Source organism: Oncorhynchus clarkii, unplaced genomic scaffold (assembly GCF_045791955.1).
Source record: "Oncorhynchus clarkii lewisi isolate Uvic-CL-2024 unplaced genomic scaffold, UVic_Ocla_1.0 unplaced_contig_9004_pilon_pilon, whole genome shotgun sequence".
Classification (NCBI taxonomy): domain Eukaryota; kingdom Metazoa; phylum Chordata; class Actinopteri; order Salmoniformes; family Salmonidae; genus Oncorhynchus; species Oncorhynchus clarkii.
The window spans coordinates 224795-252253 of record NW_027257982.1 but is presented as its reverse complement, the minus strand read 5'-3'; the positions used below and the strand labels follow the sequence as shown (position 1 = coordinate 252253).

Below are 27459 nucleotides of genomic sequence, written 5' to 3'. Positions count from 1 at the left end.
GTGCTGTGTGGGTACTATGCCTTCTGGTTATGTGCATGGTTGGGGTCTATTGGTTTCACAGTGATACTTTAGCGCCACCATGTGGTCATTGTTATGGCCACAAACAATATGTCCTGGCTGGCTGTGAAGAAAACCTAAAATGAAATACTCAAATCAACTGCAGACTGTATTGCACAGTCACACACATTCAGGAAAACACATCATTTCTAAAACGGGCATACTAGCTAGCTGTCTACTTACTCAGTGCATGGTAGATAGGTTTGTGTTTCCCCTGTAGCCTGATTGCACACATAGTGGCAATCTTCCCTGGAGGCTGCATCCGAGCGTCTATCAGGTACCACGACCTGGCAAAGGTAGCCCATTGCTGAATACAGGAGAACAGAGAGAGAGAGAGATCAAGTCAATTCAGAGTTTCAGACACAGTAGTAGCACAGCATCCCTCATCAACACACAGTTGTCAGCTCTCAAGCCACAAACATGTAGCTGCAGGCTGGCTTGGGCACACGGATTATATTCATACAATAAATCATTGCAAGAAAAGATCCCACTGTAATTTAAGACTACGATTAATAAAGAGATTAGCTAGCTGGACAGATTGCGGATAGCTAGCTAGCTAACGTTAGCTACATGTACCATCGGATAACGATGAGTTTTGCATATAACTGACACATTTACACATTTAATGCTGGTTCTAAATACAATTACATATAAAACAAATAAAGTATTACCTGGGCAGATTTAGTAAAACTGGACATACTACTTGAATTACGAGCACATCATTCCAGATTGACCCCCAATGTGAGCAGATGGTGCAGCGTTGTATTGAGTCGAAACATGGATAAAAGAACACCGTTCCTGTGTCCAAATTGTAAATCTGTTCTTGAAATCCTGAATGGATAACTAGTACATTTTCGGTGAATAATATGTAACCGATGATATTGGTATATTTTAGGGCGAAAACGATCAAAGAATATGCCAAACAATATTTGGTTTTGATAATATCGCTCATGGTCATTAAACATGTATTTTCCCGCCGGTTGTATTTTGAAGTCGCGCCTTGACGTCACCAGAACTCTAGATGACAACTTCCGTTTTACCAGAGAGAGAGCGCGCGGAAATGAATTTGATAATACGAAAAAAAGTCTACACAACTTTTTATTTACATTTATACTGAACACTGATGGTAGAGTATTCAGAGGAATGGACCGGTACGTGCTAGTTGTTTCTTTTAACCAAGAAGAGGATAAATGCGCGAAGGGTACGTTAACCATAGCTTCGTAGTGGACTCGGATTTCGTGTTGTTCCCTACTGTAGTAGGAAGCAGCAGAGCCATCTATAGTAGAAAGGATGATAAACATACTATGAGCAATGGTGGTGTTCTTGTAAATGTAAGTCATAACTTCTTGAATTATTGTAATCGTTTATTTTACAGCATTGGAGGCTGCCAAACAGATATATGATAAACTGGGGAGCATCGCCAGTTGTAATTCAAAACGGAGGGGTTCTCTGTTTCCAGGTAAGCCAATGCATTGTTTGTGTATGTCAGGTGTCTTGCTTGCAGAAACGATTGCAATATGTATAACTGCTTTTAAACATTGTAAGGGGTTAAGTAACATTTGCTAAATGTGATTCTATCATCTTTCTCATCTGCCTCCTAAGCCTGCTCTCTGAGTGGTGGTCCAGCCTCACAGAGGTGGTATTTTGCTGTCCAGACATGCCATGGGACATCTCAGGTAAGTGTCATGTCAAGGAATGTCTGGTATTAGTCAGGGATGTCGTTCTGACCCAACTCTGTCCTGCTCTGTGTTTATGGAGATGTAGAGATGTCTGCCTATGTCCTGCTCTGTGTTTATGGAGATGTGGAGATGTCTGTCTATGTCCTGCTCTGTGTTTATGGAGATGTGGAGATGTCTGTCTATGTCCTGCTCTGTGTTTATGGAGATGTGGAGATGTCTGTCTATGTCCTGCTCTGTGTTTATGGAGATGTGGAGATGTCTGTCTATGTCCTGCTCTGTGTTTATGGAGATGTGGAGATGTCTGTCTATGTCCTGCTCTGTGTTTATGGAGATGTGGAGATGTCTGCCTATGTCCTGCTCTGTGTTTATGGAGATGTAGAGATGTCTGTCTATGTCCTGCTTTGTGTTTATGGAGATGTGGAGATGTCTGTCTATGTCCTGCTCTGTGTTTATGGAGATGTGGAGATGTCTGTCTATGTCCTGCTCTGTGTTTATGGAGATGTGGAGATGTCTGTCTATGTCCTGCTCTGTGTTTATGGAGATGTGGAGATGTCTGCCTATGTCCTGCTCTGTGTTTATGGAGATGTGGAGATGTCTGTCTATGTCCTGCTTTGTGTTTATGGAGATGTGGAGATGTCTGTCTATGTCCTGCTCTGTGTTTATGGAGATGTGGAGATGTCTGTCTATGTCCTGCTCTGTGTTTATGGAGATGTGGAGATGTCTGTCTATGTCCTGCTCTGTGTTTATGGAGATGTGGAGATGTCTGCCTATGTCCTGCTCTGTGTTTATGGAGATGTGGAGATGTCTGTCTATGTCCTGCTCTGTGTTTATGGAGATGTGGAGATGTCTGCCTATGTCCTGCTCTGTGTTTATGGAGATGTAGAGATGTCTGTCTATGTCCTGCTCTGTGTTTATGGAGATGTGGAGATGTCTGCCTATGTCCTGCTCTGTGTTTATGGAGATGTGGAGATGTCTGTCTATGTCCTGCTCTGTGTTTATGGAGATGTAGAGATGTCTGCCTATGTCCTGCTCTGTGTTTATGGAGATGTAGAGATGTCTGTCTATGTCCTGCTTTGTGTTTATGGAGATGTGGAGATGTCTGCCTATGTCCTGCTCTGTGTTTATGGAGATGTGGAGATGTCTGTCTATGTCCTGCTTTGTGTTTATGGAGATGTGGAGATGTCTGTCTATGTCCTGCTTTGTGTTTATGGAGATGTGGAGATGTCTGCCTATGTCCTGCTCTGTGTTTATGGAGATGTCTGCCTATGTCCTGCTCTGTGTTTATGGAGATGTGGAGATGTCTGTCTATGTCCTGCTTTGTGTTTATGGAGATGTCTGTCTATGTCCTGCTTTGTGTTTATGGAGATGTGGAGATGTCTGCCTATGTCCTGCTCTGTGTTTATGGAGATGTGGAGATGTCTGCCCATGTCCTGCTCTGTGTTTATGGAGATGTGGAGATGTCTGCCTATGTCCTGCTCTGTGTTTATGGAGATGTGGAGATGTCTGCCTATGTCCTGCTCTGTGTTTATGGAGATGTAGAGATGTCTGCCTATGTCCTGCTCTGTGTTTATGGAGATGTGGAGATGTCTGCCTATGTCCTGCTCTGTGTTTATGGAGATGTAGAGATGTCTGCCTATGTCCTGCTCTGTGTTTATGGAGATGTGGAGATGTCTGCCTATGTCCTGCTCTGTGTTTATGGAGATGTAGAGATGTCTGCCTATGTCCTGCTCTGTGTTTATGGAGATGTGGAGATGTCTGTCTATGTCCTGCTTTGTGTTTATGGAGATGTGGAGATGTCTGCCTATGTCCTGCTCTGTGTTTATGGAGATGTGGAGATGTCTGTCTATGTCCTGCTTTGTGTTTATGGAGATGTGGAGATGTCTGTCTATGTCCTGCTTTGTGTTTATGGAGATGTGGAGATGTCTGCCTATGTCCTGCTCTGTGTTTATGGAGATGTCTGCCTATGTCCTGCTCTGTGTTTATGGAGATGTGGAGATGTCTGTCTATGTCCTGCTTTGTGTTTATGGAGATGTCTGTCTATGTCCTGCTTTGTGTTTATGGAGATGTGGAGATGTCTGCCTATGTCCTGCTCTGTGTTTATGGAGATGTCTGCCTATGTCCTGCTCTGTGTTTATGGAGATGTAGAGATGTCTGCCCATGTCCTGCTCTGTGTTTATGGAGATGTAGAGATGTCTGCCCATGTCCTGCTCTGTGTTTATGGAGATGTGGAGATGTCTGCCTATGTCCTGCTCTGTGTTTATGGAGATGTGGAGATGTCTGCCACAACATCCAACCATTTCATCAGTTATACATGACACATTCATCACAGTCTTCTGTTTCTTTGGGGGGGGGGGGTCCTCAAACCTATTCACCACATTGGCTGACTGTCATCACCTATTGACCACATTGACTGACTGCCATCCTTCCTGTTTCTGGTTGTAGTTCTGCAGTACAGAGTGGGAGGAGCTGGGTAGTTGTCAGAAGAACGATGAGCAGGAGGAGAGCCCCAGCACTATAGAGGCCTGTCTCAGTGCTCTGGATGAGCAGGAGGAGAAGACTGACCAGCCTGACCCACAGCAGACACAGTATGAGTGATGTTCACAGGGCTCTACAGTGCCACCATTAGACTTACACTGACAACTAAAAATAGATGTGTGGCCGAACGGCAAAAGTCAAGTATGAGCACGTGTGTGCCAGTAAAATGTACAAGTGTGAAGTGACCTGGAGATTCGGACTCAGTCAGACATGCGAGTTTCACCGTTACCACGGCAACCTCCCGCCCTTAAAGGGCCAGCTGAACATTTTTGTCTCGCCTAAGTGTCTCAAATATTTGAGGGTACATTGTGCTTGATTTAGCATAGAACACCCCAAAAACGTCTAGTAATTTCTTATCATTAAAACACTCTTTCTCAAATGTTTTATTTTAGTGCTCCTTGTGAAACATGTCAGCATAGAGCCCTGTTTTAATTCTGTTGCACATCCCAGCTCTGTGCTCTTCCATAATACTACTTCTGCAGTGTGGAAGCAAACATACACAGTTGACCTTATTTCCTCTGGGATGTTCTAGAACTTCTGAATATCACATTTCCGGGCTGTATTGAAAGGTAGGGCCCTGTCAGGGCTGAATAAATGAATAGTTGTATGAATAAAGTTCTGATTTGTGATGACTGCAGATTGTATGAAGAGGCAGCAGAGGGATTACACCTGTTATCAGACAAGCTTCCCCCTCCAGGTAACTCACTCCATTCACCTTGGTTCATTTGGCCAGACTGAGAAAGATTCCTCTACATATCTTATCCAGGAGGTCTCTATATTTCCTACATGCCGTGGCTTGTGTTGTGTTTTATAGCTGACTCTGTTCCCCTCTCTTTCTCTCCCAGGAAAAGCTCTGCAAGATCTGATATTTGTGTCAGTTTACTAGGTGTTTTATGGCTGACTCTGTTTCTCCCCCAGGAAAAGCACTGTTAGATGTGATATTTCTGGGTTTTGCTGAAGAAGCTCCTAAGCTGAAGGACTTCCTCCCTGTGATTGGCTCATTGAAACACATGCAGACATGGCACACAGCCAAGATAACCATAGTGACTGAACACCACGCTGGGTAAGGACAAATAACTATTATACTAAATGACGAGCCCAGTTGACACTGGAATCCTCCCAACAGTTGTACCTGTGTGATCTCCATTTTACCACTAGAGGGCAGCATAGAGTTGTTGAATGGCTAAATACACAGATAAACTGATAGTCTATCCTTCTTTTGCTTGTTCCTCCAGGTGGCAGAAGCCAGCCTCTAACCTGTCAGCCAGAGTAGTACATCCCAGTAGCATCATGACCTGTATTGATGAGAGGGAGTTATGGAGAGGAGGTGTTCTCATCAGAGAGAAAAAGGTAAGATTATTTAGTCAGTCAGTCAATGGTTTTTACAAGTATTTTGACTGTTGTATCCATGTACTTGACCACTAGGGGGTGTATATATAGCATCCACATTGACTCTGTACCGGTACCCCCTGTATATAGCCTCCACATTGACTCTGTACTGGTACCCCCTGTATATAGCCTCCATATTGACTCTGTACTGTAACACCCTGTATATAGCCTCCACATTGACTCTGTACCGGTACCCCCTGTATATAGCCTCCATATTGACTCTGTACTGTAACACCCTGTATATAGCCTCCACATTGACTCTGTACCGGTACCCCCTGTATATAGCCTCCATATTGACTCTGTACTGTAACACCCTGTATATAGCCTCCACATTGACTCTGTACCGGTACCCCCTGTATATAGAGTCAATGTGGAGGCTATATACAGGGGGTACCGGTACAGAGTCAATGTGGAGGCTATATACAGGGGGTACCGGTACAGAGTCAATGTGGAGGCTATATACAGGGTGTTACAGTACAGAGTCAATATGGAGGCTATATACAGGGGGTACCGGTACAGAGTCCATGTGGAGGCTATATACAGGGGGTACCGGTACAGAGTCAATGTGGAGGCTATATACAGGGGGTACCGGTACAGAGTCAATGTGGAGGCTATATACAGGGTGTTACAGTACAGAGTCAATATGGAGGCTATATACAGGGGGTACCAGTACAGAGTCAATGTGGAGGCTATATACAGGGGGTACCGGTACAGAGTCAATGTGGAGGCTATATACAGGGGGTACCGGTACAGAGTCAATGTGGAGGCTATATACAGGGGGTACCGGTACAGAGTCAATGTGGAGGCTATATACAGGGGGTACCGGTACGGAGTCAATGTGGAGGGGCACCAGTTAGTCGAGGTAATGTACATGTAGGTAGAGTTAAAGTGACTATGCGTGGATAATGAACAGAGAGTAGCAGCAGTGTAAAAGAGGGGCAGGGGGGCAATGCAAATTGTCTGGGTAGCCATTTGATTAGATGTTCAGGAGTCTTATGGTTTGGGGGTAGAAGCTGTTTAGATGCCTCTTGAACCTAGACTTGGTGATCCGGTACCGCTTGCCGTGTGGTAGCAGAGAGAACAGTCCATGACTAGGGTGGCTGGAGTCTTTGACCATTTTTAGGGCCTTTCTCTGACACCGCCTGGTATAGAGGTTCTGGATGGCAGGAAGCTTGGCCCCAGTGATGTACTGGGCCATACGCACTACCCTTTGTAGTGCCTTGCGGTCGGAGGCCGAGCAGTTGCCATACCAAGCAGTGATGCAAGCAGTCAGGATGCTCTCGATGGTGCAGCTGTAGAACCTTTTGAGGATCTGAGGACCCATGCCTAATCTTTTCAGTCTCCTGAGGGGGCATAGGCTGTAATGTAACAAAATGTGGAAAAAAAGGAAGTGGCCTGAATACTTTCCGAATGCACTGTAGATTATGCTGCCCTAGGAGAATGTATAGGGGTCATGTGTGGGTCAGGGTGCTCGGTGTGTGCCAAGCCTAGGGCTGTAGTAAATGGATCTTCTGTCTGGAGGCCTTTCTGGGCCTGGAGACAGAGGTTAAGGGTCACTGCAAATCCAGAGCCCCCTAGCTGGCACGCTGGACCACTGCCAGGGTTACTCACCTCTTCACCCAGCCCCCTGACTGGCACATAGGGGGGGGGGCATGAGAACCTGCTGTGCCTGGCCCTGAACCCAAACCCCAGTCTCTTATGACTCAGCCGTTATTGATTGTAGATCCGTCGTCTTGGTACTGCTTGTAATCAATGAGAGTTGATAGACGTGTTGTGAATTTAGCCTTTTTAATGCTCTTTTCATTAGAGTGTATTTTTTTTCCCCCCCAAGTCAAGATCACATATTTTACATCTGTACCTTTTACAATACAACTTCCTCTCTAGAGTTGCCTTTCCCCTTCATCCTGCAGAACACATCGGCTCAGCTGTCACTGTTACAATGTCATTATGGTTTTCCATAGGACGTTGACAGGGCCGTAGCTACGTCTGAGGACACTGAGGTCTGGACCTTGGTCATTTTTTCCCTAATTAATAAAAAAAAATATATATATATATATATATACATACATACAGTGGGCTCCAAAATGACTGGCACCCTGACTGGTAATGCACAAACAATACAAAAAATATAAACTATCTAATTATTATAATACCAACATGTGAAAAATACTGTACTGTATTAATGTTTCAATGGAACCCAACAAAATCATTTATTGATTTATTTAAAAATCAATGTCCTGCAAATCAAGGTTTCACAATTAATGGCACCCTTAAATATTATTGTAATTAACATCTACCAAAATTAAACCAGGAATTAAATTCCACTTATTAAGGTTTATCTAAGTGTTAACGAACTATATTGAGCCATTACATCACTTCCTGTTTCACTAGGGTATAAAAATGAGAACACTCATGCAATATCCTGCTGTCAACCAACACCATGAAGAAAAGAACTGGCAGTTCAAAAGAGACAGATGGTCGTAGATCTTAAAGATTAAGATCTTAAAGATTCATAAATCTGCTAATGGCTACAAGAAGATCCCCAACCGATTGAATATACCACTGAGCACTGCTAGGGCAATTATTTAAAAAAATTCCAAAGATATGGAACAGTTAAACCTCACAGGTAGAGGATGCAAATGCATTTTGCCCCCCAGGATGGGGAGGAGGATGGTGAGAGAAGCAACAAAATCATCAAGAATCGCTGTGAAAAAATTGCAGGCCTTGGTGGCGTCTTGGGGTCACCCAGGTTTAAAAAAGAACCATCAGACTCCACCTCCACATCCACAGGCTCTTTAGAAGGGTTGCCAGAAGAAAGCCCTTTCTGACCCCAAGACACAGACACAAGCGCTTAGAGTTTGCCAAACGTAATTGAAATGATGATTGGAAGAAGGTGCTCTGGTCAGATGAGACCAAACAAACAACAAAATCAATGTTCTGCCATGGCCATCTCAGTTGCTGGACCTAAATCCAATCGAAAACCTGTGGGCTGAGTGGAAGAGGGGCAGTTGATAAGCACAAACCCAAGAATGGGAAGGATCTTGAAAGGATCTGCATAGAGGAATGGTCCAGAATCCCTCCAAATGTGTTCCTTAACCTTGTCAAACATTACAGGAAAGACTCCATGCTGTTATCCTTGCCAGAGGTGGTGGCACTAAGTACTAAGTGACGAGTGCCAATAATTATGAAACCTTGATTTTGGTGAAATGTATTTTGGATTAAATAATTGTATGATTTTGTTGGGTTCCATTGGAACATTAATAAAGTACAGTATTTCTCACATGTTGGTATTTTGAGTTTCTCTCCATAATTATATTGTTTATATTTTTTTGAAGTATTGTTTGTGCATTGTCAGGGTGCCAGTCATTTTGGAGCCCACTGTATGTATATATAATTATATTGTTTATTTTTGAAGTATTGTTTGTGCATTGTCAGGGTGCCAGTCATTTTGGAGCCCACTGTATGTATATATAATTATATTGTTTATTTTTGAAGTATTGTTTGTGCATTGTCAGGGTGCCAGTCATTTTGGAGCCCACTGTATGTATATATAATTATATTGTTTATTTTTGAAGTATTGTTTGTGCATTGTCAGGGTGCCAGTCATTTTGGAGCCCACTGTATGTATATATAATTATATTTTGTTTTAGGAACTCAGTCGGAGTCTCGATATATTGTTGAGAGTTAGATTAGTAGAATACACAAGGTGCACAATTTCTTCATTTACACAATTTTATGTCACTCACTGACAGTCACTCAATGAACCCATATCAGTTAGAAAGGTATATCATTTTGTTAATGGTAAGTTAGTCTAGCCAGTTATCTAAACTTGTAGTAATCTTTGCTGAATTATCCACTAGGCAACGTGCCCATTGGCCCTGACCTTTGATTTTGTTAATAAATTTAAACAACTGATTGGACCAATATTTTTGATATTCTGTATTTTATTAGGATCCTCATTTAGCTGTTGAGAAAGCAGCAGCTACTCTTCCTGGGGTCCAACACAGAACATGAAACATGACATAATACAGAACATTAATAGACAACAGCTCAAGGACAGAACTACTTAATAAAAATATCTGTTCAATTATTTTAATTCCATTTAAAATTTATTTTTTATTTTTGGTGAGATCAATGCGCAGTTTCTCTGGAGATAAATTTGATCAAGCCCAACTGTGCGATGTAGTAGGGAGTTGTAGTTTCCAACAGGCCAATATTCTACATGATTTAGCACAGAAAACATGGTAATTAACTACATTGACCATAATCCATTGCTCGCCTACTTGTCCGGTCTGTGTGGCGCAAGACGTGGAGTGGAAGAGAAGATACAGAAGAACGTGCGATTGAGAGGGATAGAGGGCAGTCGCTTCAAAGGAATCTCTATCTGAAAATACATGGTCTAAGTGATTGATAGTTGGTATTCAGCAGTCATACAAGCCTTATTTCCTTGAAAGAACTAATAAAATTTGGATCTTGTCAGGCAGCAAAGGCTCTATCGAGATGAGATGGTGACGGAATGAAATTATAGTCATCAAAAAAAGCCAATGTAATATAGACGACTGAAATATGACATTAAAGTAATGTGAATCATTAATGGGCAGTCATGGGAATTCTAGGAATTGTTTTATTCTGAGTTCCAGCATTCAACCCACAGATTGCGTAGTGCATGTTTAACAAAATAAACAAAATCGAAAATTGTGTGTTGTTTTTGTAATGAAACTGAACCGACCTCAAAAAAACACTAATCGCTCAACCAATGTGATAAAGGCAGGGGTCATTTTTGCTGCTCTCCAAAATATCATTTTTTTACATTTTTTTTTAAATGGTATAGAAATGCAGTAAATTAGCTTCAACTCTCTTAAAATGTCTTGTGTATTGATTACAGTGAGAACAGGCTGTCTTGGGAAATCTCTTTTCTAAAATGGAAACCCAGTTTGAGTTCACTAACGATGCTGTCCTATTGATTTCTCTCCTGTGCTGTCTAACAGTTTGAGTTCACTAACGATGCTGTCCTACTGATTTCTCTCCTGTGCTGTCTAACAGTTTGAGTTCACTAACGATGCTGTCCTATTGATTTCTCTCCTGTGCTGTCTAACAGTTTGAGTTCACTAACGATGCTGTCCTATTGATTTCTCTCCTGTGCTGTCTAACAGTTTGAGTTCACTAACGATGCTGTCCTATTGATTTCTCTCCTGTGCTGTCTAACAGTTTGAGTTCACTAACGATGCTGTCCTATTGATTTCTCTCCTGTGCTGTCTAACAGTTTGAGTTCACTAACGATGCTGTCCTATTGATTTCTCTCCTGTGCTGTCTAACAGTTTGAGTTCACTAACGATGCTGTCCTATTGATTTCTCTCCTGTGCTGTCTAACAGTTTGAGTTCACTAACGATGCTGTCCTATTGATTTCTCTCCTGTGCTGTCTAACAGTTTGCCTCTGAGGTGAGGTTTGAAGGCTTCTCCCTCCGAGCCCAGGATAGAGAGACATGGTACAGCCTGCTGCCTTCTGATCCAGGATCCCATAACAACTCTGACCACAAGCTACACTCAGAGGTGAGTAGTCCTACCCCCCACCTTATCCTATCCTACCCCACCCGAACCTACCCCACCCTATCCGATCCTACCCCACCTTATCCTACCCTATCCGACCCCACCTTATCCTATCCTATCCCACCTTATCCTATCCGACCCCACCCTATCCTATCCCACCTTATCCTATCCTACCCCACCTTATCCTACCCTATCCGACCCCACCTTATCCTATCCTATCCCACCTTATCCTATCCGACCCCACCCTATCCTATCCCACCTTATCCTATCCTACCCCACCTTATCCTATCCTACCTCACCTTATCCTACCCCACCTTATCCTACCCCACCTTATCCTACCCCAACCTATCCTATACTACCTCACCTTATCCTATCCTACCCCACCCTATCCTATCCTACCCCACCTTATCCTATCCTACCCCACCCGATCCTACCCCACCTCATCCTACCCCACCCTAACCTACCCCACCTTATTCTATCCTACCCCACCCTATCCAGCCCCACCTTATCCTATCCTAACATATCCTTCCCTCCCAGACCAACTCTGACCACAATCTACAGTCGGAGGTGAGTAGTCCTATCCTATCCTCCCCTGACTAACCAGACAACTAGTGTGCCACTGTAGTCTGGCCACTGTCAGCTACTGACTCACTGTCCTACCCTACCTCCAACCTTCCAGTTCTACTAGCTACTGACTCACTGTCCTACCCTACCTCCAACCTTCCAGTTCTGTCTACTACCGACTCACTGTCCTACCCTACCTCCAGCCTTCCAGTTCTACTAGCTACTGACTCACTGTCCTACCCTACCTCCAACCTTCCAGTTCTGTCTACTACCGACTCACTGTCCTACCCTACCTCCAACCTTCAAGTTCTGTCTGCTACTGACTCACTGTCCTACCCTACCTCCAACCTTCCAGTTCTGTCTGATACTGACTCACTGTCCTACCCTACCTCCAACCTTCCATTTCTACTAGCTACTGACTCACTGTCCTGCCACCAGAGTAAGCATCTTTACTCACGGAGACACTGCCAAATAAGAACACATGTTTTTACACAGCTTTTAATAAAATCAGTTGTTTTAGGGGTTAAAAGCAGACTCACCCTTAAGGTGTTCAAACATCCACGAATCACACTTTTTCAATAAAACACTGCTTAATAAAATACAAATAACTTATTTAGCTTCAGCCATCTAACACGGTTGGTGTTTCTGTCAGAGAGAGAGAGAGAGAGAGAGAGAGAGACAGAGAGACAGAGAGACAGAGAGACAGAGAGACAGAGAGACGGGGAGAGAGAGAGAGACGGGGAGAGAGAGAGAGGGAGGGAGTGAGCTCAGTTAGTGTCCATGTTGCTGTCTCTCCGCTCCAGGCTCTGCTGTCATAAAAACCAGAGTGTTGCTCTAATGAGTTTTCCACTACAGATGAATCATGGCTGTTCTATGTAGCGATGGACACACACACACACAGACACACACACACACACACACACACGCTCAGTTATTAAACTCCTGGACTGTTTACTCGTGGTACACACAGCTGATTTACAACACCCATATTGATTAGCTAGTTAAATTCCTTTTCGTTCCGTGCCAGGCAGTATAGTATCTATGATGATGATTATTGTGGTTCTGGGAGAGTGTGATTGTAGTAAAAGTAATTGTGCTCATGTTCTGTGTTTATGGTGTTGTTGAGACCATGACTAACCATCTGTTGTCTCTGTGGAACTGAAGGAGAGAGGTGGGTGTTGTGGTGGAGGAGGTTCAAGGTACTGCACTATATAGGGTGTGTGTAGTGTACTACATAGGGGATAGGGTGTGTGTAGTGTACTATATAGGGGATAGGGTGTGTGTAGTGTACTACATAGGGGATAGGGTGTGTGTAGTGTACTATATAGGGGATAGGGTGTGTGTAGTGTACTATATAGGGGATAGGGTGTGTGTAGTGTACTAGATAGGGGATAGGGTGTGTGTTGTGTACTATATAGGGGATAGGGTTTGTGTAGTGTACTACATAGGGGATAGGGTGTGTGTAGTGTACTATATAGGGGATAGGGTGTGTGTAGTGTACTATATAGGGGATAGGGTGTGTGTAGTGTACTAGATAGGGGATAGGGTGTGTGTTGTGTACTATATAGGGGATAGGGTTTGTGTAGTGTACTACATAGGGGATAGGGTGTGTGTAGTGTACAATATAGGGGATAGGGTGTGTGTAGTGTACTATATAGGGGATAGAGTGTGTAGTGTACTATATAGGGGATAGGGTTTGTGTAGTGTACTATATAGGGGATAGGGTGTGTGTTGTGTACTATATAGGGGATAGGGTGTGTGTTGTGTACTATATAGGGGATAGGGTTTGTGTAGTGTACTATATAGGGGATAGGGTGTGTGTAGTGCACTATATAGGGGATAGGGTGTGTGTTGTGTACTATATAGGGGATAGGGTGTGTGTAGTGCACTATATAGGGGATAGGGTGTGTGTGGTGTACTAGATAGGGGATATGGTGTGTGTGGTGTACTAGACAGGGGATATGGTGTGTGTGGTGTACTAGATAGGGGATATGGTGTGTGTGGTATACTAGATAGGGGATATGGTGTGTGTGGTGTACTAGATAGGGGATATGGTGTGTGTAGTGCACAATATAGGGGATATGGTGTGTGTAGTGCACAATATAGGGGATATGGTGTGTGTGGTGTACTAGATAGGGGATATGGTGTGTGTGGTGTACTGTGAGAAGGCTCTATAGTAGTCAGTGGGCCTGGCATGATAATGGAGAAGGCTCTATAGTAGTCAGTGGGCCTGGTATGATAATGGAGAAGGCTCTATAGTAGTCAGTGGGCCTGGCATGATAATGGAGAAGGCTCTGTAGTAGTCATTGGGCCTGGCATGATAATGGAGAAGGCTCTATAGTAGTCAGTGGGCCTGGCATGATAATATAGAAGGCTCTATAGTAGTCAGTGGGCCTGGCCTGGCTGCTCCCTCTATGAAGATTTCACCTCTCAGAGAACCCAGGACCATATGTCCAATCCCCCCTTGCCTCCCCTCGCTCCTGACAATTCCCACCAGAGAACCTCAGTGTGAACTCAAAGGCAGAGCTGTAACTCCCAGGCCAGGCCAGCTGTAACTCCCAGGCCAGGCCAGCTGTAACTCCCAGGCCAGGCCAGCTGTAACTCCCAGGCCAGGCCTGTTGTAACTCCCAGGCCAGGCCTGTTGTAACTCCCAGGCCAGGCCTGTTGTAACTCCCAGGCCAGGCCTGTTGTAACTCCCAGGCCAGGCCAGCTGTAACTCCCAGGCCAGGCCAGCTGTAACTCCCAGGCCAGGCCAGCTGTAACTCCCAGGCCAGGCCAGCTGTAACTCCCAGGCCAGGCCAGCTGTAACTCCCAGGCCAGGCCAGCTGTAACTCCCAGGCCAGGCCAGCTGTAACTCCCTGGCCAGTTGTAACTCCCAGGCCAGCTGTAACTCCCAGGCCAGGCCAGCTGTAACTCCATGTCTGTGTTTAGATGTGACTCATCCTAAAGCAGATGCATTACTGCACTTTCAGGAAGCTTAGCTTTAGGCCTATTTGGAGTTGCTATTAATGAAAGTATTTAGGTAGTTTCTACTCTTAGTTTGCAAGGCTGAGGTTGAGGAGAAAAGCAGAAAGCAGCCTTTGCATCGATGGAATTCTATCTCTATACGGTGACCTGTGAAGGAGCTGTCTCTGTCCCTTGTTTGGGAAATGGGATGTGGCTAATCCTGGGCGAGGGAGGGGGGGGGGGGCTGATGGGGTGAAAGCTATGCCAGCTACTTATTAAACTGGCCTAGCTACACACACAGTCTGATAATACCTGATACAGTCGTTGAACAAAGCTGACCTTGCTGTAAAGTTAGAGGCCAATGAAAGTACTGAAACATGCCAACTGAATATCAGCATAACGGCTTCCGCTTGTGTTGTGTGTGTATAATATCAGCTTTACGGTAATATTTAAATCTAAAGCTTGTGTTGTGTGTATAATATCAGCTTTACGGTAATATTTAAATCTAAAGCTTGTGTTGTGTGTATAATATCAGCTTTACGGTAATATTTCAATCTAAAGCTTGTGTTGTGTGTATAATATCAGCTTTACGGTAATATTTCTAACTAAAGCTTGTGTTGTGTGTATAATATCAGCTTTACGGTAATATTTCTAACTAAAGCTTGTGTTGTGTGTATAATATCAGCTTTACGGTAATATTTCAATCTAAAGCTTGTGTTGTGTGTATAATATCAGCTTTACGGTAATATTTCTAACTAAAGCTTGTGTTGTGTGTATAATATCAGCTTTACGGTAATATTTCTAACTAAAGCTTGTGTTGTGTGTATAATATCAGATTTACGGTAATATATAAATCTAAAGCTTGTGTTGTGTGTATAATATCAGCTTTACGGTAATATTTCAATCTAAAGCTTGTGTTGTGTGTATAATATCAGCTTTACGGTAATATTTCTAACTAAAGCTTGCTCTCTCTCTCTCTCTCTCTCTCTCTCTCTTCTCCCTTCATCTCCTCTCCTCTCCTCTCCTCTCCTCTCCTCTCTCCCTTCATCTCCTCCCCTCTTTCTCCAGGTGTTCCATTACTTCCGGTCTGTTCTAGACCTGGTTCAGTTGGTGACGGTGTCAGATATTCCCAGCTTCCTCCGCTCCAGCACAGAGTTACACCTGTATCCTTCACATCAGCTGATGACTGAGGTGTCCACATCTCAGATAAACTGTTCCTCTCAGATCTATAAACTGGAGATATTTAACCACATAGCTGGTTTAAGGGAAGGGACCTTCCAGAATGTTACAGTTGTATGTGACCTGCTAGACAGTCACGCTGGAAGTCAGGCTACAGACATGGTCATTTATTTACTCTCTGAACAGGTTTACCCTTGAAACTGGTTTGGGGATAATGAACTTTGTTCATGGATAATGATTAGCCAGGTCTCATGTGACTGTCTCTCCATGTAGACTGAACATTATCTTGTTCTACTGTCATTGTGTGAAGTAATAACAGATCAAGCCTTACAGTATAAAAGGCAATGTGAAATAGCTGGATACATCTCCCCAGTGTTTCACACTTGTCATGTACAGTATAATTAAGCAATAAGGCCCGGGGGGGTGTGGTATATAGCCAATATATCACGGCTAAAGGCTTTTCTTTGCGTGACGCAACGCAGAGTGCCTGGTTACATCCCTTAGCCGTGGTATATTTATTTATTTAACCTTTATTTAACCTTTATTTAACTAGGCAAGTCAGTTAAGAACACATTCTTATTCAAAATGACGGCCTAGGAACAGTGTGTTAACTGCCTTGTTCAGGGGCAGAACGACAGATTTTGTACCTTGTCAGCTCAGGGATTCGATCTAGCAACCTTTCGGTTACTGGCCCAACGCTCTAACCACTAGGCTACCTGCCGTATATTGGCAATATACCACAAACCTTCGAAGTGCTTTATTGCTATTATAAACTGGTTACCAACCTGATTAAAGCAGTTAAAATATATGTTTTGTCATACCTGTGATATACCACGGCTGTCAGCCAATGAGCATTCAGGGCTCGACCCAGCCAGTTTATGAAAGCCAATAAGAAACAGCTAGATACATCCTCCCCAGTGTTCTACATCCCTTGACCAATCACGACAGAGAACTATCCTCCAAATCACTGAGAGATAAACGGCTCCTTGATCAGTTCAGATCACTGTCTGGAAAGGTACATCAATCAGTCAGTACTACTCCAGTGTGTGACTCATTATACTGTGACTATCAGGCAGTAGTAGTAGTAGTAGTAGTAGTAACAGTAGTAGTAGTAGCAGTAGTAGTAGCAGTAGTAGTAGTAGTAACAGTAGTAGTAGTAGTAGTAGTAGTAGCAGTAGTAGTAGTAGCAGTAGTAGTAGTAGCAGTAGTAGTAGTAACAGTAGTAGTAGTAGTAGTAGTAGTAGTAGTAGTTGCGAATGCAAATGGAGAACTTGGGACTATAAGGTTCAATCTGCATTTGTGTGGAAATGTAGTTATTGTAGACATAGCCTTGTTCACTACCTATATGGTACTATAAATACCCCAATACATGTTGTTACGTTCAAAATAATAAAATTCAAAAATAGTTGACACCATTCGAACCAATTAGTATTCAGAACTTTCAAACAAATTCTCTCAGAATCATCTTTCTGCACATAGAACCTTCTAGTTCCAAGCTCGAGGAATGTCAAATAATGATTTGAGGTGTGTTTGGTTTATACTCCAGGTAGGGGCACTGTTCTCTCTATCCTGTACGGTCAGCTCCATGGCTCTACCCCCTGCCTCTCAGCTCAGCTCCCAGAAGTGGAAGGACTTCATGTCTAAGAGACCCAAGACCCTGCCTGGTAGGTACTGTATGTGGATCGTCAGCTACAGCCCACGTGTGAGAAAAGGGATTGTCTCCGTGTTGGTCCTGGATCGACCGTCACAAAACTAACTGTTTTGGGACTATAAATATTTAAACAACCAGAATCAAGGCAACAACCAGAACCAAGACAGTCTTTATACTATATAAACTTCCCTCCTATGGCTTTTTCTCTACATATAATCTGGATGTGTGTTCTTTATTTTCAACTCATTTTGACCTATTTGGTTTGCCATAGTTCCATATGTGGAGGTGAAGGGTGAGAGCGGACACTACTTCCTGTTGGTCCAGGGGTCAGAGGGCGGAGGCTGCAAGGCCCGCATGATACACTCAGCCAATCAGATCAATGGAGCCGCTGCCATGGCAACCGTCAATGGGCTTCTGAAAGAGAATTCTGTGTCGTCTTCAGGTAAGAAACTTAAAATAGAAATGGTGACCAAAAAAAAAGATCTACTCTGATATGAAGTGTTGTTTACATTATGATCGGTGACTTACCAGTCAATATCACGGACAGTATGAATGGTCTACTGTCAGCATGGTATCCAGCAGTCTTTAAAGACTGGCTCAGAGGCCTTCTCTCTTTGAGGTCATTTACTGGTCCTAGGGTCTAAGGCGGTGCCTTCTTCAGTCGCCACGGAAGTTGAAAAGGACAAGAAGAATCCCTCTAGCTAGCTGATGCTTTTATCTACCTCTCCATTTCTTAACACTCAGTCTAGTTTTAATCGTTTGAAAATGGTAGAATAACCCAAGGCATTTATACTTGAAAGTTATGTATAGAATGTAATTATAAATTATTTGTAGACTGCAAATTGACTGCAAGAATCCCAAACAGATATAATATTTGACTAAAACATAATCATTTCAAGCCTTGCTTACATTTGCATAAGATCACATACCTCTCTATTATGCGTGCCAATACTTGGGAACAGATTTCCTAAATTAAAATAACTTGGAGCTGATTTGCTGGTGTTTTTACAGTCTTATGTCCAATCATTTATTTTAAATGAAATAAGGGGGGACAAAATAAAACCACCCGCGGGCCTCCAGTTGGGGAACCCTGCTCTATCTCTTTTTCCTCTCTCTCTTGTTCCTCTCTCTCTTTCCTCTCTCTCTCTTTCCTCTGCCTCTTTCCTCTCTCTCTTTCCTCTCTTTCCTCTTTCTCTTCCTTCCCTCTCTTTCCTCTCTCTCTTTCCTCTCTCTTTTTCCTCTCTCTCTCTTTCCTCTCTCTTTTTCCTCTCTCTCTCTTTCCTCTGCCTTTTTCCTCTCTCTCTTTCCTCTGCCTCTTTCCTCTCTCTCTTTCCTCTCTCTCTCTTTCCTGTCTCTTTCCTCTCTCTCTCTTTCCTGTCTCTTTCCTCTCTCGCTTTCCTCTGTCTCTTTCCTCTCTCTCTTTCCTGTCTCTTTCCTCGCTCTCTCTTTCCTGTCTCTTTCCTCGCTCTCTCTTTCCTGTCTCTTTCCTCGCTCTCTCTTTCCTGTCTCTTTCCTCTCTCTCTCTTTCCTGTCTCTTTCCTCTCTCTCGCTTTCCTCTCTCTCTTTCCTCTCTCTCGCTTTCCTCTCTCTCTTTCCTGTCTCTTTCCTCTCTCTCTCTCTTTCCTGTCTCTTTCCTCTCTCTCTCTTTCCTCTCTCTCTTTCCTCTCTCTCTTTCCTGTCTCTTTCCTCTTTCTCTTCCTTCCCTCTCTTTTCTCTCTCTTTCCTCACACTCTTTCCTCGCTCTCTCTTTCCTCTCTCTCTTTTCTCTCTCTCTCTTTCCTCTCTCTCTCTTTCCTCTCTCTCTCTTTCCTCTCTCTCTCTCTCTTTCCTCTCCCTTTCCTCTCTCTCTCTCTTTCCTCTCTCTCTCTCTTCCCTCTCTCTCTCTTTCCTCTCTTCCCTCTCTCCCTCCCCCTGCTGTGTTAAGCCCTGTGAACTGGGAGCATGCTGTAACAGCCTGTTGTACTCTGTACAGTATAAAGCATGCAGGCTTCCACGTTCATCCAGAGAGCACATTTTGTTCCGTTATGAAATGCCCCAAAAGAAGAAAGATGTACTTTTAAAATATATTTCATGCAGTTAAACAGAGGCTCTTATCCAGAGAGACTTACAAAGAGTTTGTTTTCTTTTACACCAACTTTCATGTAGCATTTATTTTCTGAAAGAGAACATAACATGGTGAAAGAATTGTTCCCTCTCTTTCTGACTTTAATGACCCTCACTCTGAGTACCTTCAAAGATTAAAGTGTCAGAATGGTTATTTTATACACCGACTCTCATGTGGCATTTTCATTCTCAAAGAGAACATAACAAAATGGTGGAAGAAGCAATAGTGCCTGAAAGGTCTTCCTGTTCCCTTCGCTCTCTGTAGGAGTTTATTATATAGAGACCTTAAGGAAAAAACCTTGACTCATGAACCATCTGAAAGAGAACAAAATGGAGGAACAAGCAATAGTTCCTAAAAGGCCCTGCCGTTCTGTTCTCCATTTTTTTCTGTTTCGCTCTCCCCCTCTCTCTCTCTCTCTCTCCCTCTCTCTCCCCCTCTCTCTCCCCCTCTCTCTCTCTCTCTCCCCTCTCCCTCTCTCTCTCTCTCTCTCTCTCTCTCTTTCTCTCGTTCTCTCTCGCTCTCTCGCTCTCTGTTTTGCTTTCTCTGTCATTCTTATCCGACCCTCTGAGAACTTTGATGAAACAGATTCAAGGCAGAAAGAGTCTCCTAACGGGCCTAAAGTGAAGAGACTAATACGACGAAAATGCTTTAATATTAATTAGAAGCAGTTGCATTATTTGGAGGTTGTGTATTAAAGGTGTAATTAGCCGTGAAGAATAGGCTAGCGGAGATTAAAAAATCTATTTGGGCCTAAGTCGAGCCTCAGTCTCTGCAGTGCATAGTAGTTACCCTATCAGTCCATTTGGGCCTAAGTCGAGCCTCAGTCACTGTAGTGTAAAGTAGTTACCCTATCAGTCCATTTGGGCCTAAGTCGAGCCTCAGTCACTGCAGTGCATAGTAGTTACCCTATCAGTCCATTTGGGCCTAAGTCGAGCCTCAGTCTCTGTAGTGCATAGTAGTTACCCTATCAGTCCATTTGGGCCTAAGTCGAGCCTCAGTCACTGTAGTGCATAGTAGTTACCCTATCAGTCCATTTGGACCTAAGTCGAGCCTCAGTCTCTGTAGAGCATAGTAGTTACCCTATCAGTCCATTTGGGCCTAAGTCGAGCCTCAGTCTCTGTAGTGCATAGTAGTTACCCTATCAGTCCATTTGGGCCTAAGTCGAGCCTCAGTCTCTGTAGTGCATAGTAGTTACCCTATCAGTCCATTTGGGCCTAAGTCGAGCCTCAGTCTCTGTAGTGCATAGTAGTTACCCTATCAGTCCATTTGGGCCTAAGTCGAGCCTCAGTCTCTGTAGTGCATAGTAGTTACCCTATCAGTCCATTTGGGCCTAAGTCGAGCCTCAGTCACTGCAGTGTAAAGTAGTTACCCTATCAGTCCATTTGGGCCTAAGTCGAGCCTCAGTCACTGCAGTGCATAGTAGTTACCCTATCAGTCCATTTGGGCCTAAGTCGAGCCTCAGTCACTGTAGTGTAAAGTAGTTACCCTATCAGTCCATTTGGGCCTAAGTCGAGCCTCAGTCACTGTAGTGTAAAGTAGTTACCCTATCAGTCCATTTGGAACTTCAGAATCAAATCAAATGTTTTTCGTCACATGCACTGAATACAACAGGTGTAGTAGACCTTACAGTGAAATGCTGAATACAACAGGTGTAGTAGACCTTACAGTGAAATGCTGAATACAACAGGTGTAGTAGACCTTACAGTGAAATGCTGAATACAACAGGTGTAGTAGACCTTACAGTGAAATGCTGAATACAACAGGTGTAGTAGACCTTACAGTGAAATGCTGAATACAACAGGTGTAGTAGACCTTACAGTGAAATGCTGAATACAACAGGTGTAGTAGACCTTACAGTGAAATGCTGAATACAACAGGTGTAGTAGACCTTACAGTGAAATGCTGAATACAACAGATGTAGTAGACCTTACAGTGAAATGCTGAATACAACAGGTGTAGTAGACCTTACAGTGAAATGCTGAATACAACAGGTGTAGTAGACCTTACAGTGAAATGCTGAATACAACAGGTGTAGTAGACCTTACAGTGAAATGCTGAATACAACAGGTGTAGTAGACCTTACAGTGAAATGCTGAATACAACAGGTGTAGTAGCCCTTACAGTGAAATGCTGAATACAACAGGTGTAGTAGACCTTACAGTGAAATGCTGAATACAACAGGTGTAGTAGACCTTACAGTGAAATGCTGAAAACAACAGGTGTAGTAGACCTTACAGTGAAATGCTGAATACAACAGGTGTAGTAGACCTTACAGTGAAATGCTGAATACAACAGGTGTAGTAGACCTTACAGTGAAATGCTGAATACAAGCCCCTTAACCAACAATGCACTTTAAAAAATATGAATTCGAATTAGATTAAAGTTTTATAGAGTTAAAGTAATGTTAATTAATGTAGACCTAATATGAATTCATGAGTCATGTGTCAATTTATTGAGAAAGGGTGAGTCAACCCAGAAGGCCAAACTGATTGATTGTTTTTTCAATCTTCATTGATTAATAAAACTGGAAACACTTATCTCCCTCACTAGCTTTAAGCATCAGCTGTCAGAGCAGCTCACAGATTACTGCACCTGTACATAGCCCATCTATAATTTAGCCCAAACAACTACCTCTTTCCCTACTGTATTTATTTATTTAGTTCCTTTGCACCCCACTATTTCTATTTCAACTGTGCACATTCCTCCACTGCAAATCTACCATTCCAGTGTTTTACTTGCTATATTGTATTTACTTTGCCACCATGGCCTTTTTTTGCCTTTACCTCCCTTATCTCACCTCATTTGCTCACATCGTATATAGACTTGTTTATATACTGTATTATTGACTGTATGTTTGTTTTATTCCATGTGTAACTCTGTGTTGTTGTATGTGTCGAACTGCTTTGCTTTATCTTGGTCAGGTCGCAGTTGTAAATGAGAACGTGTTCTCAACTTGCCTACCTGGTTAAATAAAGGTTAAATAAAAATTAAAAATAAAGCAATGCAGTATGAAACTCGTTGTCTCCTTAATGCAGTGTGCTTGTATTAATCTCCCTTGTCTCCTTAATGCAGTGTGCTTGTATTAAACTCCCCTGTCTCCTTAATGCAGTGTGCTTGTATTAAACTCCCCTGTCTCCTTAATGCAGTGTGCTTGTATTAAACTCCCCTTGTCTCCTTAATGCAGTGTGCTTGTATTAAACTCCCCTGACTCCTTAATGCAGTGTGCTTGTATTAAACTCCCTTGTCTCCTTAATGCAGTGTGCTTGTATTAATCTCCCCTGTCTCCTTAATGCAGTGTGCTTGTATTAAACTCCCCTGTCTCCTTAATGCAGTGTGCTTGTATTAAACTCCCCTGTCTCCTTAATGCAGTGTGCTTGTATTAAACTCCCCTGTCTCCTTAATGTAGTGTGCTTGTATTAAACTCCCCTTGTCTCCTTAATGCAGTGTGCTTGTATTAAACTCCCCTGTCTCCTTAATGCAGTGTGCTTGTATTAATCTCCCTTGTCTCCTTAATGCAGTGTGCTTGTATTAAACTCCCCTGTCTCCTTAATGCAGTGTGCTTGTATTAAACTCCCCTGTCTCCTTAATGCAGTGTACTTGTATTAAACTCCCCTGTCTCCTTAATGCAGTGTGCTTGTATTAAACTCCCCTGTCTCCTTAATGCAGTGTGCTTGTATTAAACTCCCCTGTCTCCTTAATGCAGTGTGCTTGTATTAATCTCCCCTGTCTCCTTAATGCAGTGTACTTGTATTAAACTCCCCTGTCTCCTTAATGCAGTGTGCTTGTATTCAACTCCCTTGTCTCCTTAATGCAGTGTGCTTGTATTAAACTCCCTTGTCTCCTTAATGCAGTGTGCTTGTATTAAACTCCCCTGTCTCCTTAATGCAGTGTGCTTGTATTAAACTCCCCTGTCTCCTTAATGCAGTGTGCTTGTATTCAACTCCCCTGTCTCCTTAATGCAGTGTGCTTGTATTAAACTCCCCTGTCTCCTTAATGCAGTGTACTTGTATTAAACTCCCCTGTCTCCTTAATGCAGTGTGCTTGTATTAAACTCCCTTGTCTCCTTAATGCAGTGTGCTTGTATTAAACTCCCCTGTCTCCTTATTGCAGTGTGCTTGTATTAAACTCCCCTGTCTCCTTAATGCAGTGTGCTTGTATTAAACTCCCCTGTCTCCTTAATGCAGTGTGCTTGTATTAAACTCCCTTGTCTCCTTAATGCAGTGTGCTTGTATTAATCTCCCCTGCCTCCTTAATGCAGTGTGCTTGTATTAAACTCCCCTGTCTCCTTAATGCAGTGTGCTTGTATTAAACTCCCTTGTCTCCTTAATGCAGTGTGCTTGTATTAAACTCCCCTGTCTCCTTAATGCAGTGTGCTTGTATTAAACTCCCCTGACTCCTTAATGCAGTGTGCTTGTATTAATCTCCCCTGTCTCCTTAATGCAGTGTGCTTGTATTAATCTCCCCTGTCTCCTTAATGCAGTGTGCTTGTATTAAACTCCCCTGTCTCCTTAATGCAGTGTGCTTGTATTAATCTCCCCTGTCTCCTTAATGCAGTGTGCTTGTATTAAACTCCCCTGTCTCCTTAATGCAGTGTGCTTGTATTCAACTCCCCTGTCTCCTTAATGCAGTGTGCTTGTATTAATCTCCCCTGTCTCCTTAATGCAGTGTGCTTGTATTAAACTCCCCTGTCTCCTTAATGCAGTGTGCTTGTATTAATCTCCCCTGTCTCCTTAATGCAGTGTGCTTGTATTAAACTCCCCTGTCTCCTTAATGCAGTGTGCTTGTATTAAACTCCCCTGTCTCCTTAATGCAGTGTGCTTGTATTAAACTCCCCTGTCTCCTTAATGCAGTGTGCTTGTATTAAACTCCCCTGTCTCCTTAATGCAGTGTGCTTGTATTAAACTCCCCTGTCTCCTTAATGCAGTGTGCTTGTATTAAACTCCCCTGTCTCCTTAATGCAGTGTGCTTGTATTCAACTCCCCTGTCTCCTTAATGCAGTGTGCTTGTATTCAACTCCCCTGTCTCCTTAATGCAGTGTACTTGTATTAAACTCCCCTGTCTCCTTAATGCAGTGTACTTGTATTAAACTCCCTTGTCTCCTTAATGCAGTGTGCTTGTATTAAACTCCCTTGTCTCCTTAATGCAGTGTGCTTGTATTAAACTCCCCTGTCTCCTTAATGCAGTGTGCTTGTATTAAACTCCCCTGTCTCCTTAATGCAGTGTGCTTGTATTAAACTCCCTTGTCTCCTTAATGCAGTGTGCTTGTATTAAACTCCCCTGTCTCCTTAATGCAGTGTGCTTGTATTAAACTCCCCTGTCTCCTTAATGCAGTGTGCTTGTATTAAACTCCCCTGTCTCCTTAATGCAGTGTGCTTGTATTAAACTCCCCTTGTCTCCTTAATGCAGTGTGCTTGTATTAAACTCCCCTGTCTCCTTAATGCAGTGTGCTTGTATTAATCTCCCCTGTCTCCTTAATGCAGTGTGCTTGTATTAAACTCCCCTGTCTCCTTAATGCAGTGTGCTTGTATTAAACTCCCCTGTCTCCTTAATGCAGTGTGCTTGTATTAAACTCCCCTGTCTCCTTAATGCAGTGTGCTTGTATTAAACTCCCCTTGTCTCCTTAATGCAGTGTGCTTGTATTAAACTCCCCTGTCTCCTTAATGCAGTGTGCTTGTATTAAACTCCCCTTGACTCCTTAATGCAGTGTGCTTGTATTAAACTCCCCTTGTCTCCTTAATGCAGTGTGCTTGTATTAATCTCCCCTGTCTCCTTAATGCAGTGTGCTTGTATTAAACTCCCCTTGTCTCCTTAATGCAGTGTGCTTGTATTAAACTCCCTTGTCTCCTTAATGCAGGGTGCTTGTATTAAACTCCCCTTGTCTCCTTAATGCAGTGTACTTGTATTCAACTCCCCTGTCTCCTTTGATAGCGTTTGTGTTGTCCCATTCATATGAACTTCATTTGAACTCATAAGCCACGCTACCAGGTTATTGAACATCCTAAAAAGAACTCCCACGTCTGAGTTATGTTGTTTCACGTGTGAATAATGTGATTACTTCAGGGGGGGGGGGAAGAGAAACCTGAACACTGCTCTTACTAATGTCACTTATTTCATTCAACCTTATTAAACTCTACCCAAAACCTGTTGATTTAGAAGGTCCTGTGTAGATTGTATTTTCAACCAGCTTCTATCAGGAAATATCACAGTTCACACGTCACACTTTTTTACAGTGTTACTTTCATCAGCTGTTGTACAATATCATACAAAACACAGGAAAAACTGAATTTTGACTGCAGTGGGCCTTTAATAAAAATAAGTGATACTAGCGAGAGCAGTGTGCGGGTTTCTCTTTTCTCTGACGTTATTGAGAAGGGTTCAGCCAATTGATTGATAAAGCAGAGTCCACTTGGTCTCTTCTCCCAGGTTCCACCACTACAGACTGGCTGCGCTCCCTGCCCTGTCTCCATGGAGACCAGCTGCTACAGAGGGAGAGGAAGTTGGCCGAGGTGCAGACTCTGGTCCTAAAGGAGTGCCTGAGTAAGTACAACATCATATCTTATTCATCCTTTATTTAGCCAGGTAAGTCTCGTTGAGATAAAAAAAAAATTAAAAAAAGATTTTTCAAGCGGAATCATGTCTAACGCAGAATATATATTAAAATGTCTGTACTCGGCACACTCTTTCCATTTGCAGTGAGCTTTATTGCCACCAAATAGAGCCTAGTTAATGTATTTTTTAATTGCAGTTTATTTAATCAGCTATTTTATTGAGAACATTCTATTTGACAAAAAAAGCATATCTAGCATAGTTTAATAAAGCAAGTCAGTCTGTGTAGCAGCCAGACATGTAGGTGGTTCCTCCAGTATTAAAGTCAGTCTGTATCGTAGCCAGACAGGTAGGTGGTTCCTCCAGTATTAAAGTCAGTCTGTGTAGCAGCCAGACAGGTAGGTGGTTCCTCCAGTATTAAAGTCAGTCTGTATCGTAGCCAGACAGGTAGGTGGTTCCTCCAGTATTAAAGTCTGTGTAGCAGCCAGACAGGTAGGTGGTTCCTCCAGTATTAAAGTCAGTCTGTATCGTAGCCAGACAGGTAGGTGGTTCCTCCAGTATTAAAGTCAGTCTGTGTAGCAGCCAGACAGGTAGGTGGTTCCTCCAGTATTAAAGTCAGTCTGTGTAGCAGCCAGACAGGTAGGTGGTTCCTCCAGTATTAAAGTCAGTCTGTATCGTAGCCAGACAGGTAGGTGGTTCCTCCAGTATTAAAGTCAGTCTGTATCGCAGCCAGACAGGTAGGTGGTTCCTCCAGTATTAAAGTCAGTCTGTGTAGCAGCCAGACAGGTAGGTGGTTCCTCCAGTATTAAAGTCAGTCTGTGTAGCAGCCAGACAGGTAGGTGGTTCCTCCAGTATTAAAGTCAGTCTGTATCGCAGCCAGACAGGTAGGTGGTTCCTCCAATATTAAAGTCAGTCTGTGTAGCAGCCAGACAGGTAGGTGGTTCCTCCAGTATTAAAGTCAGTCTGTATCGCAGCCAGACAGGTATGTGGTTCCTCCAGTATTAAAGTCACTCTGTATCGTAGCCAGACAGGTAGGTGGTTCCTCCAGTATTAAAGTCAGTCTGTATCGCAGCCAGACAGGTAGGTGGTTCCTCCAGTATTAAAGCCAGTCTGTATCGCAGCCAGACAGGTAGGTGGTTCCTCCAGTATTAAAGTCACTCTGTATCGTAGCCAGACAGGTAGGTGTTTCCTCCAGTATTAAAGTCAGTCTGTATCGTAGCCAGACAGGTAGGTGGTTCCTCCAGTATTCAACATCCAATAA

At 43.2% G+C, this 27459-nt stretch overlaps 1 protein-coding gene across 1 annotated transcript in view; it reads left to right on the top strand.

Annotated features, from left to right (window-relative positions):
- Nucleotides 1-1163: 1163 nt before the first annotated feature.
- The window catches only part of LOC139394392 (mdm2-binding protein-like), an 82729-nt gene continuing 56433 nt past the window's right edge, over nt 1164-27459 (top strand). Inside the window, exons 1-13 of the mRNA XM_071142446.1 lie at nt 1164-1258; nt 1433-1516; nt 1660-1733; nt 4179-4321; nt 4910-4968; nt 5190-5334; nt 5507-5621; nt 11089-11211; nt 15787-15881; nt 16846-16912; nt 17444-17561; nt 17820-17990; nt 26076-26189. Of these exons, the coding sequence (XP_070998547.1) occupies nt 1201-1258; nt 1433-1516; nt 1660-1733; nt 4179-4321; nt 4910-4968; nt 5190-5334; nt 5507-5621; nt 11089-11211; nt 15787-15881; nt 16846-16912; nt 17444-17561; nt 17820-17990; nt 26076-26189 (1366 nt within the window). The 5' untranslated portion in view covers nt 1164-1200. The remainder of the gene's footprint in view (nt 1259-1432; nt 1517-1659; nt 1734-4178; nt 4322-4909; nt 4969-5189; nt 5335-5506; nt 5622-11088; nt 11212-15786; nt 15882-16845; nt 16913-17443; nt 17562-17819; nt 17991-26075; nt 26190-27459) is intronic.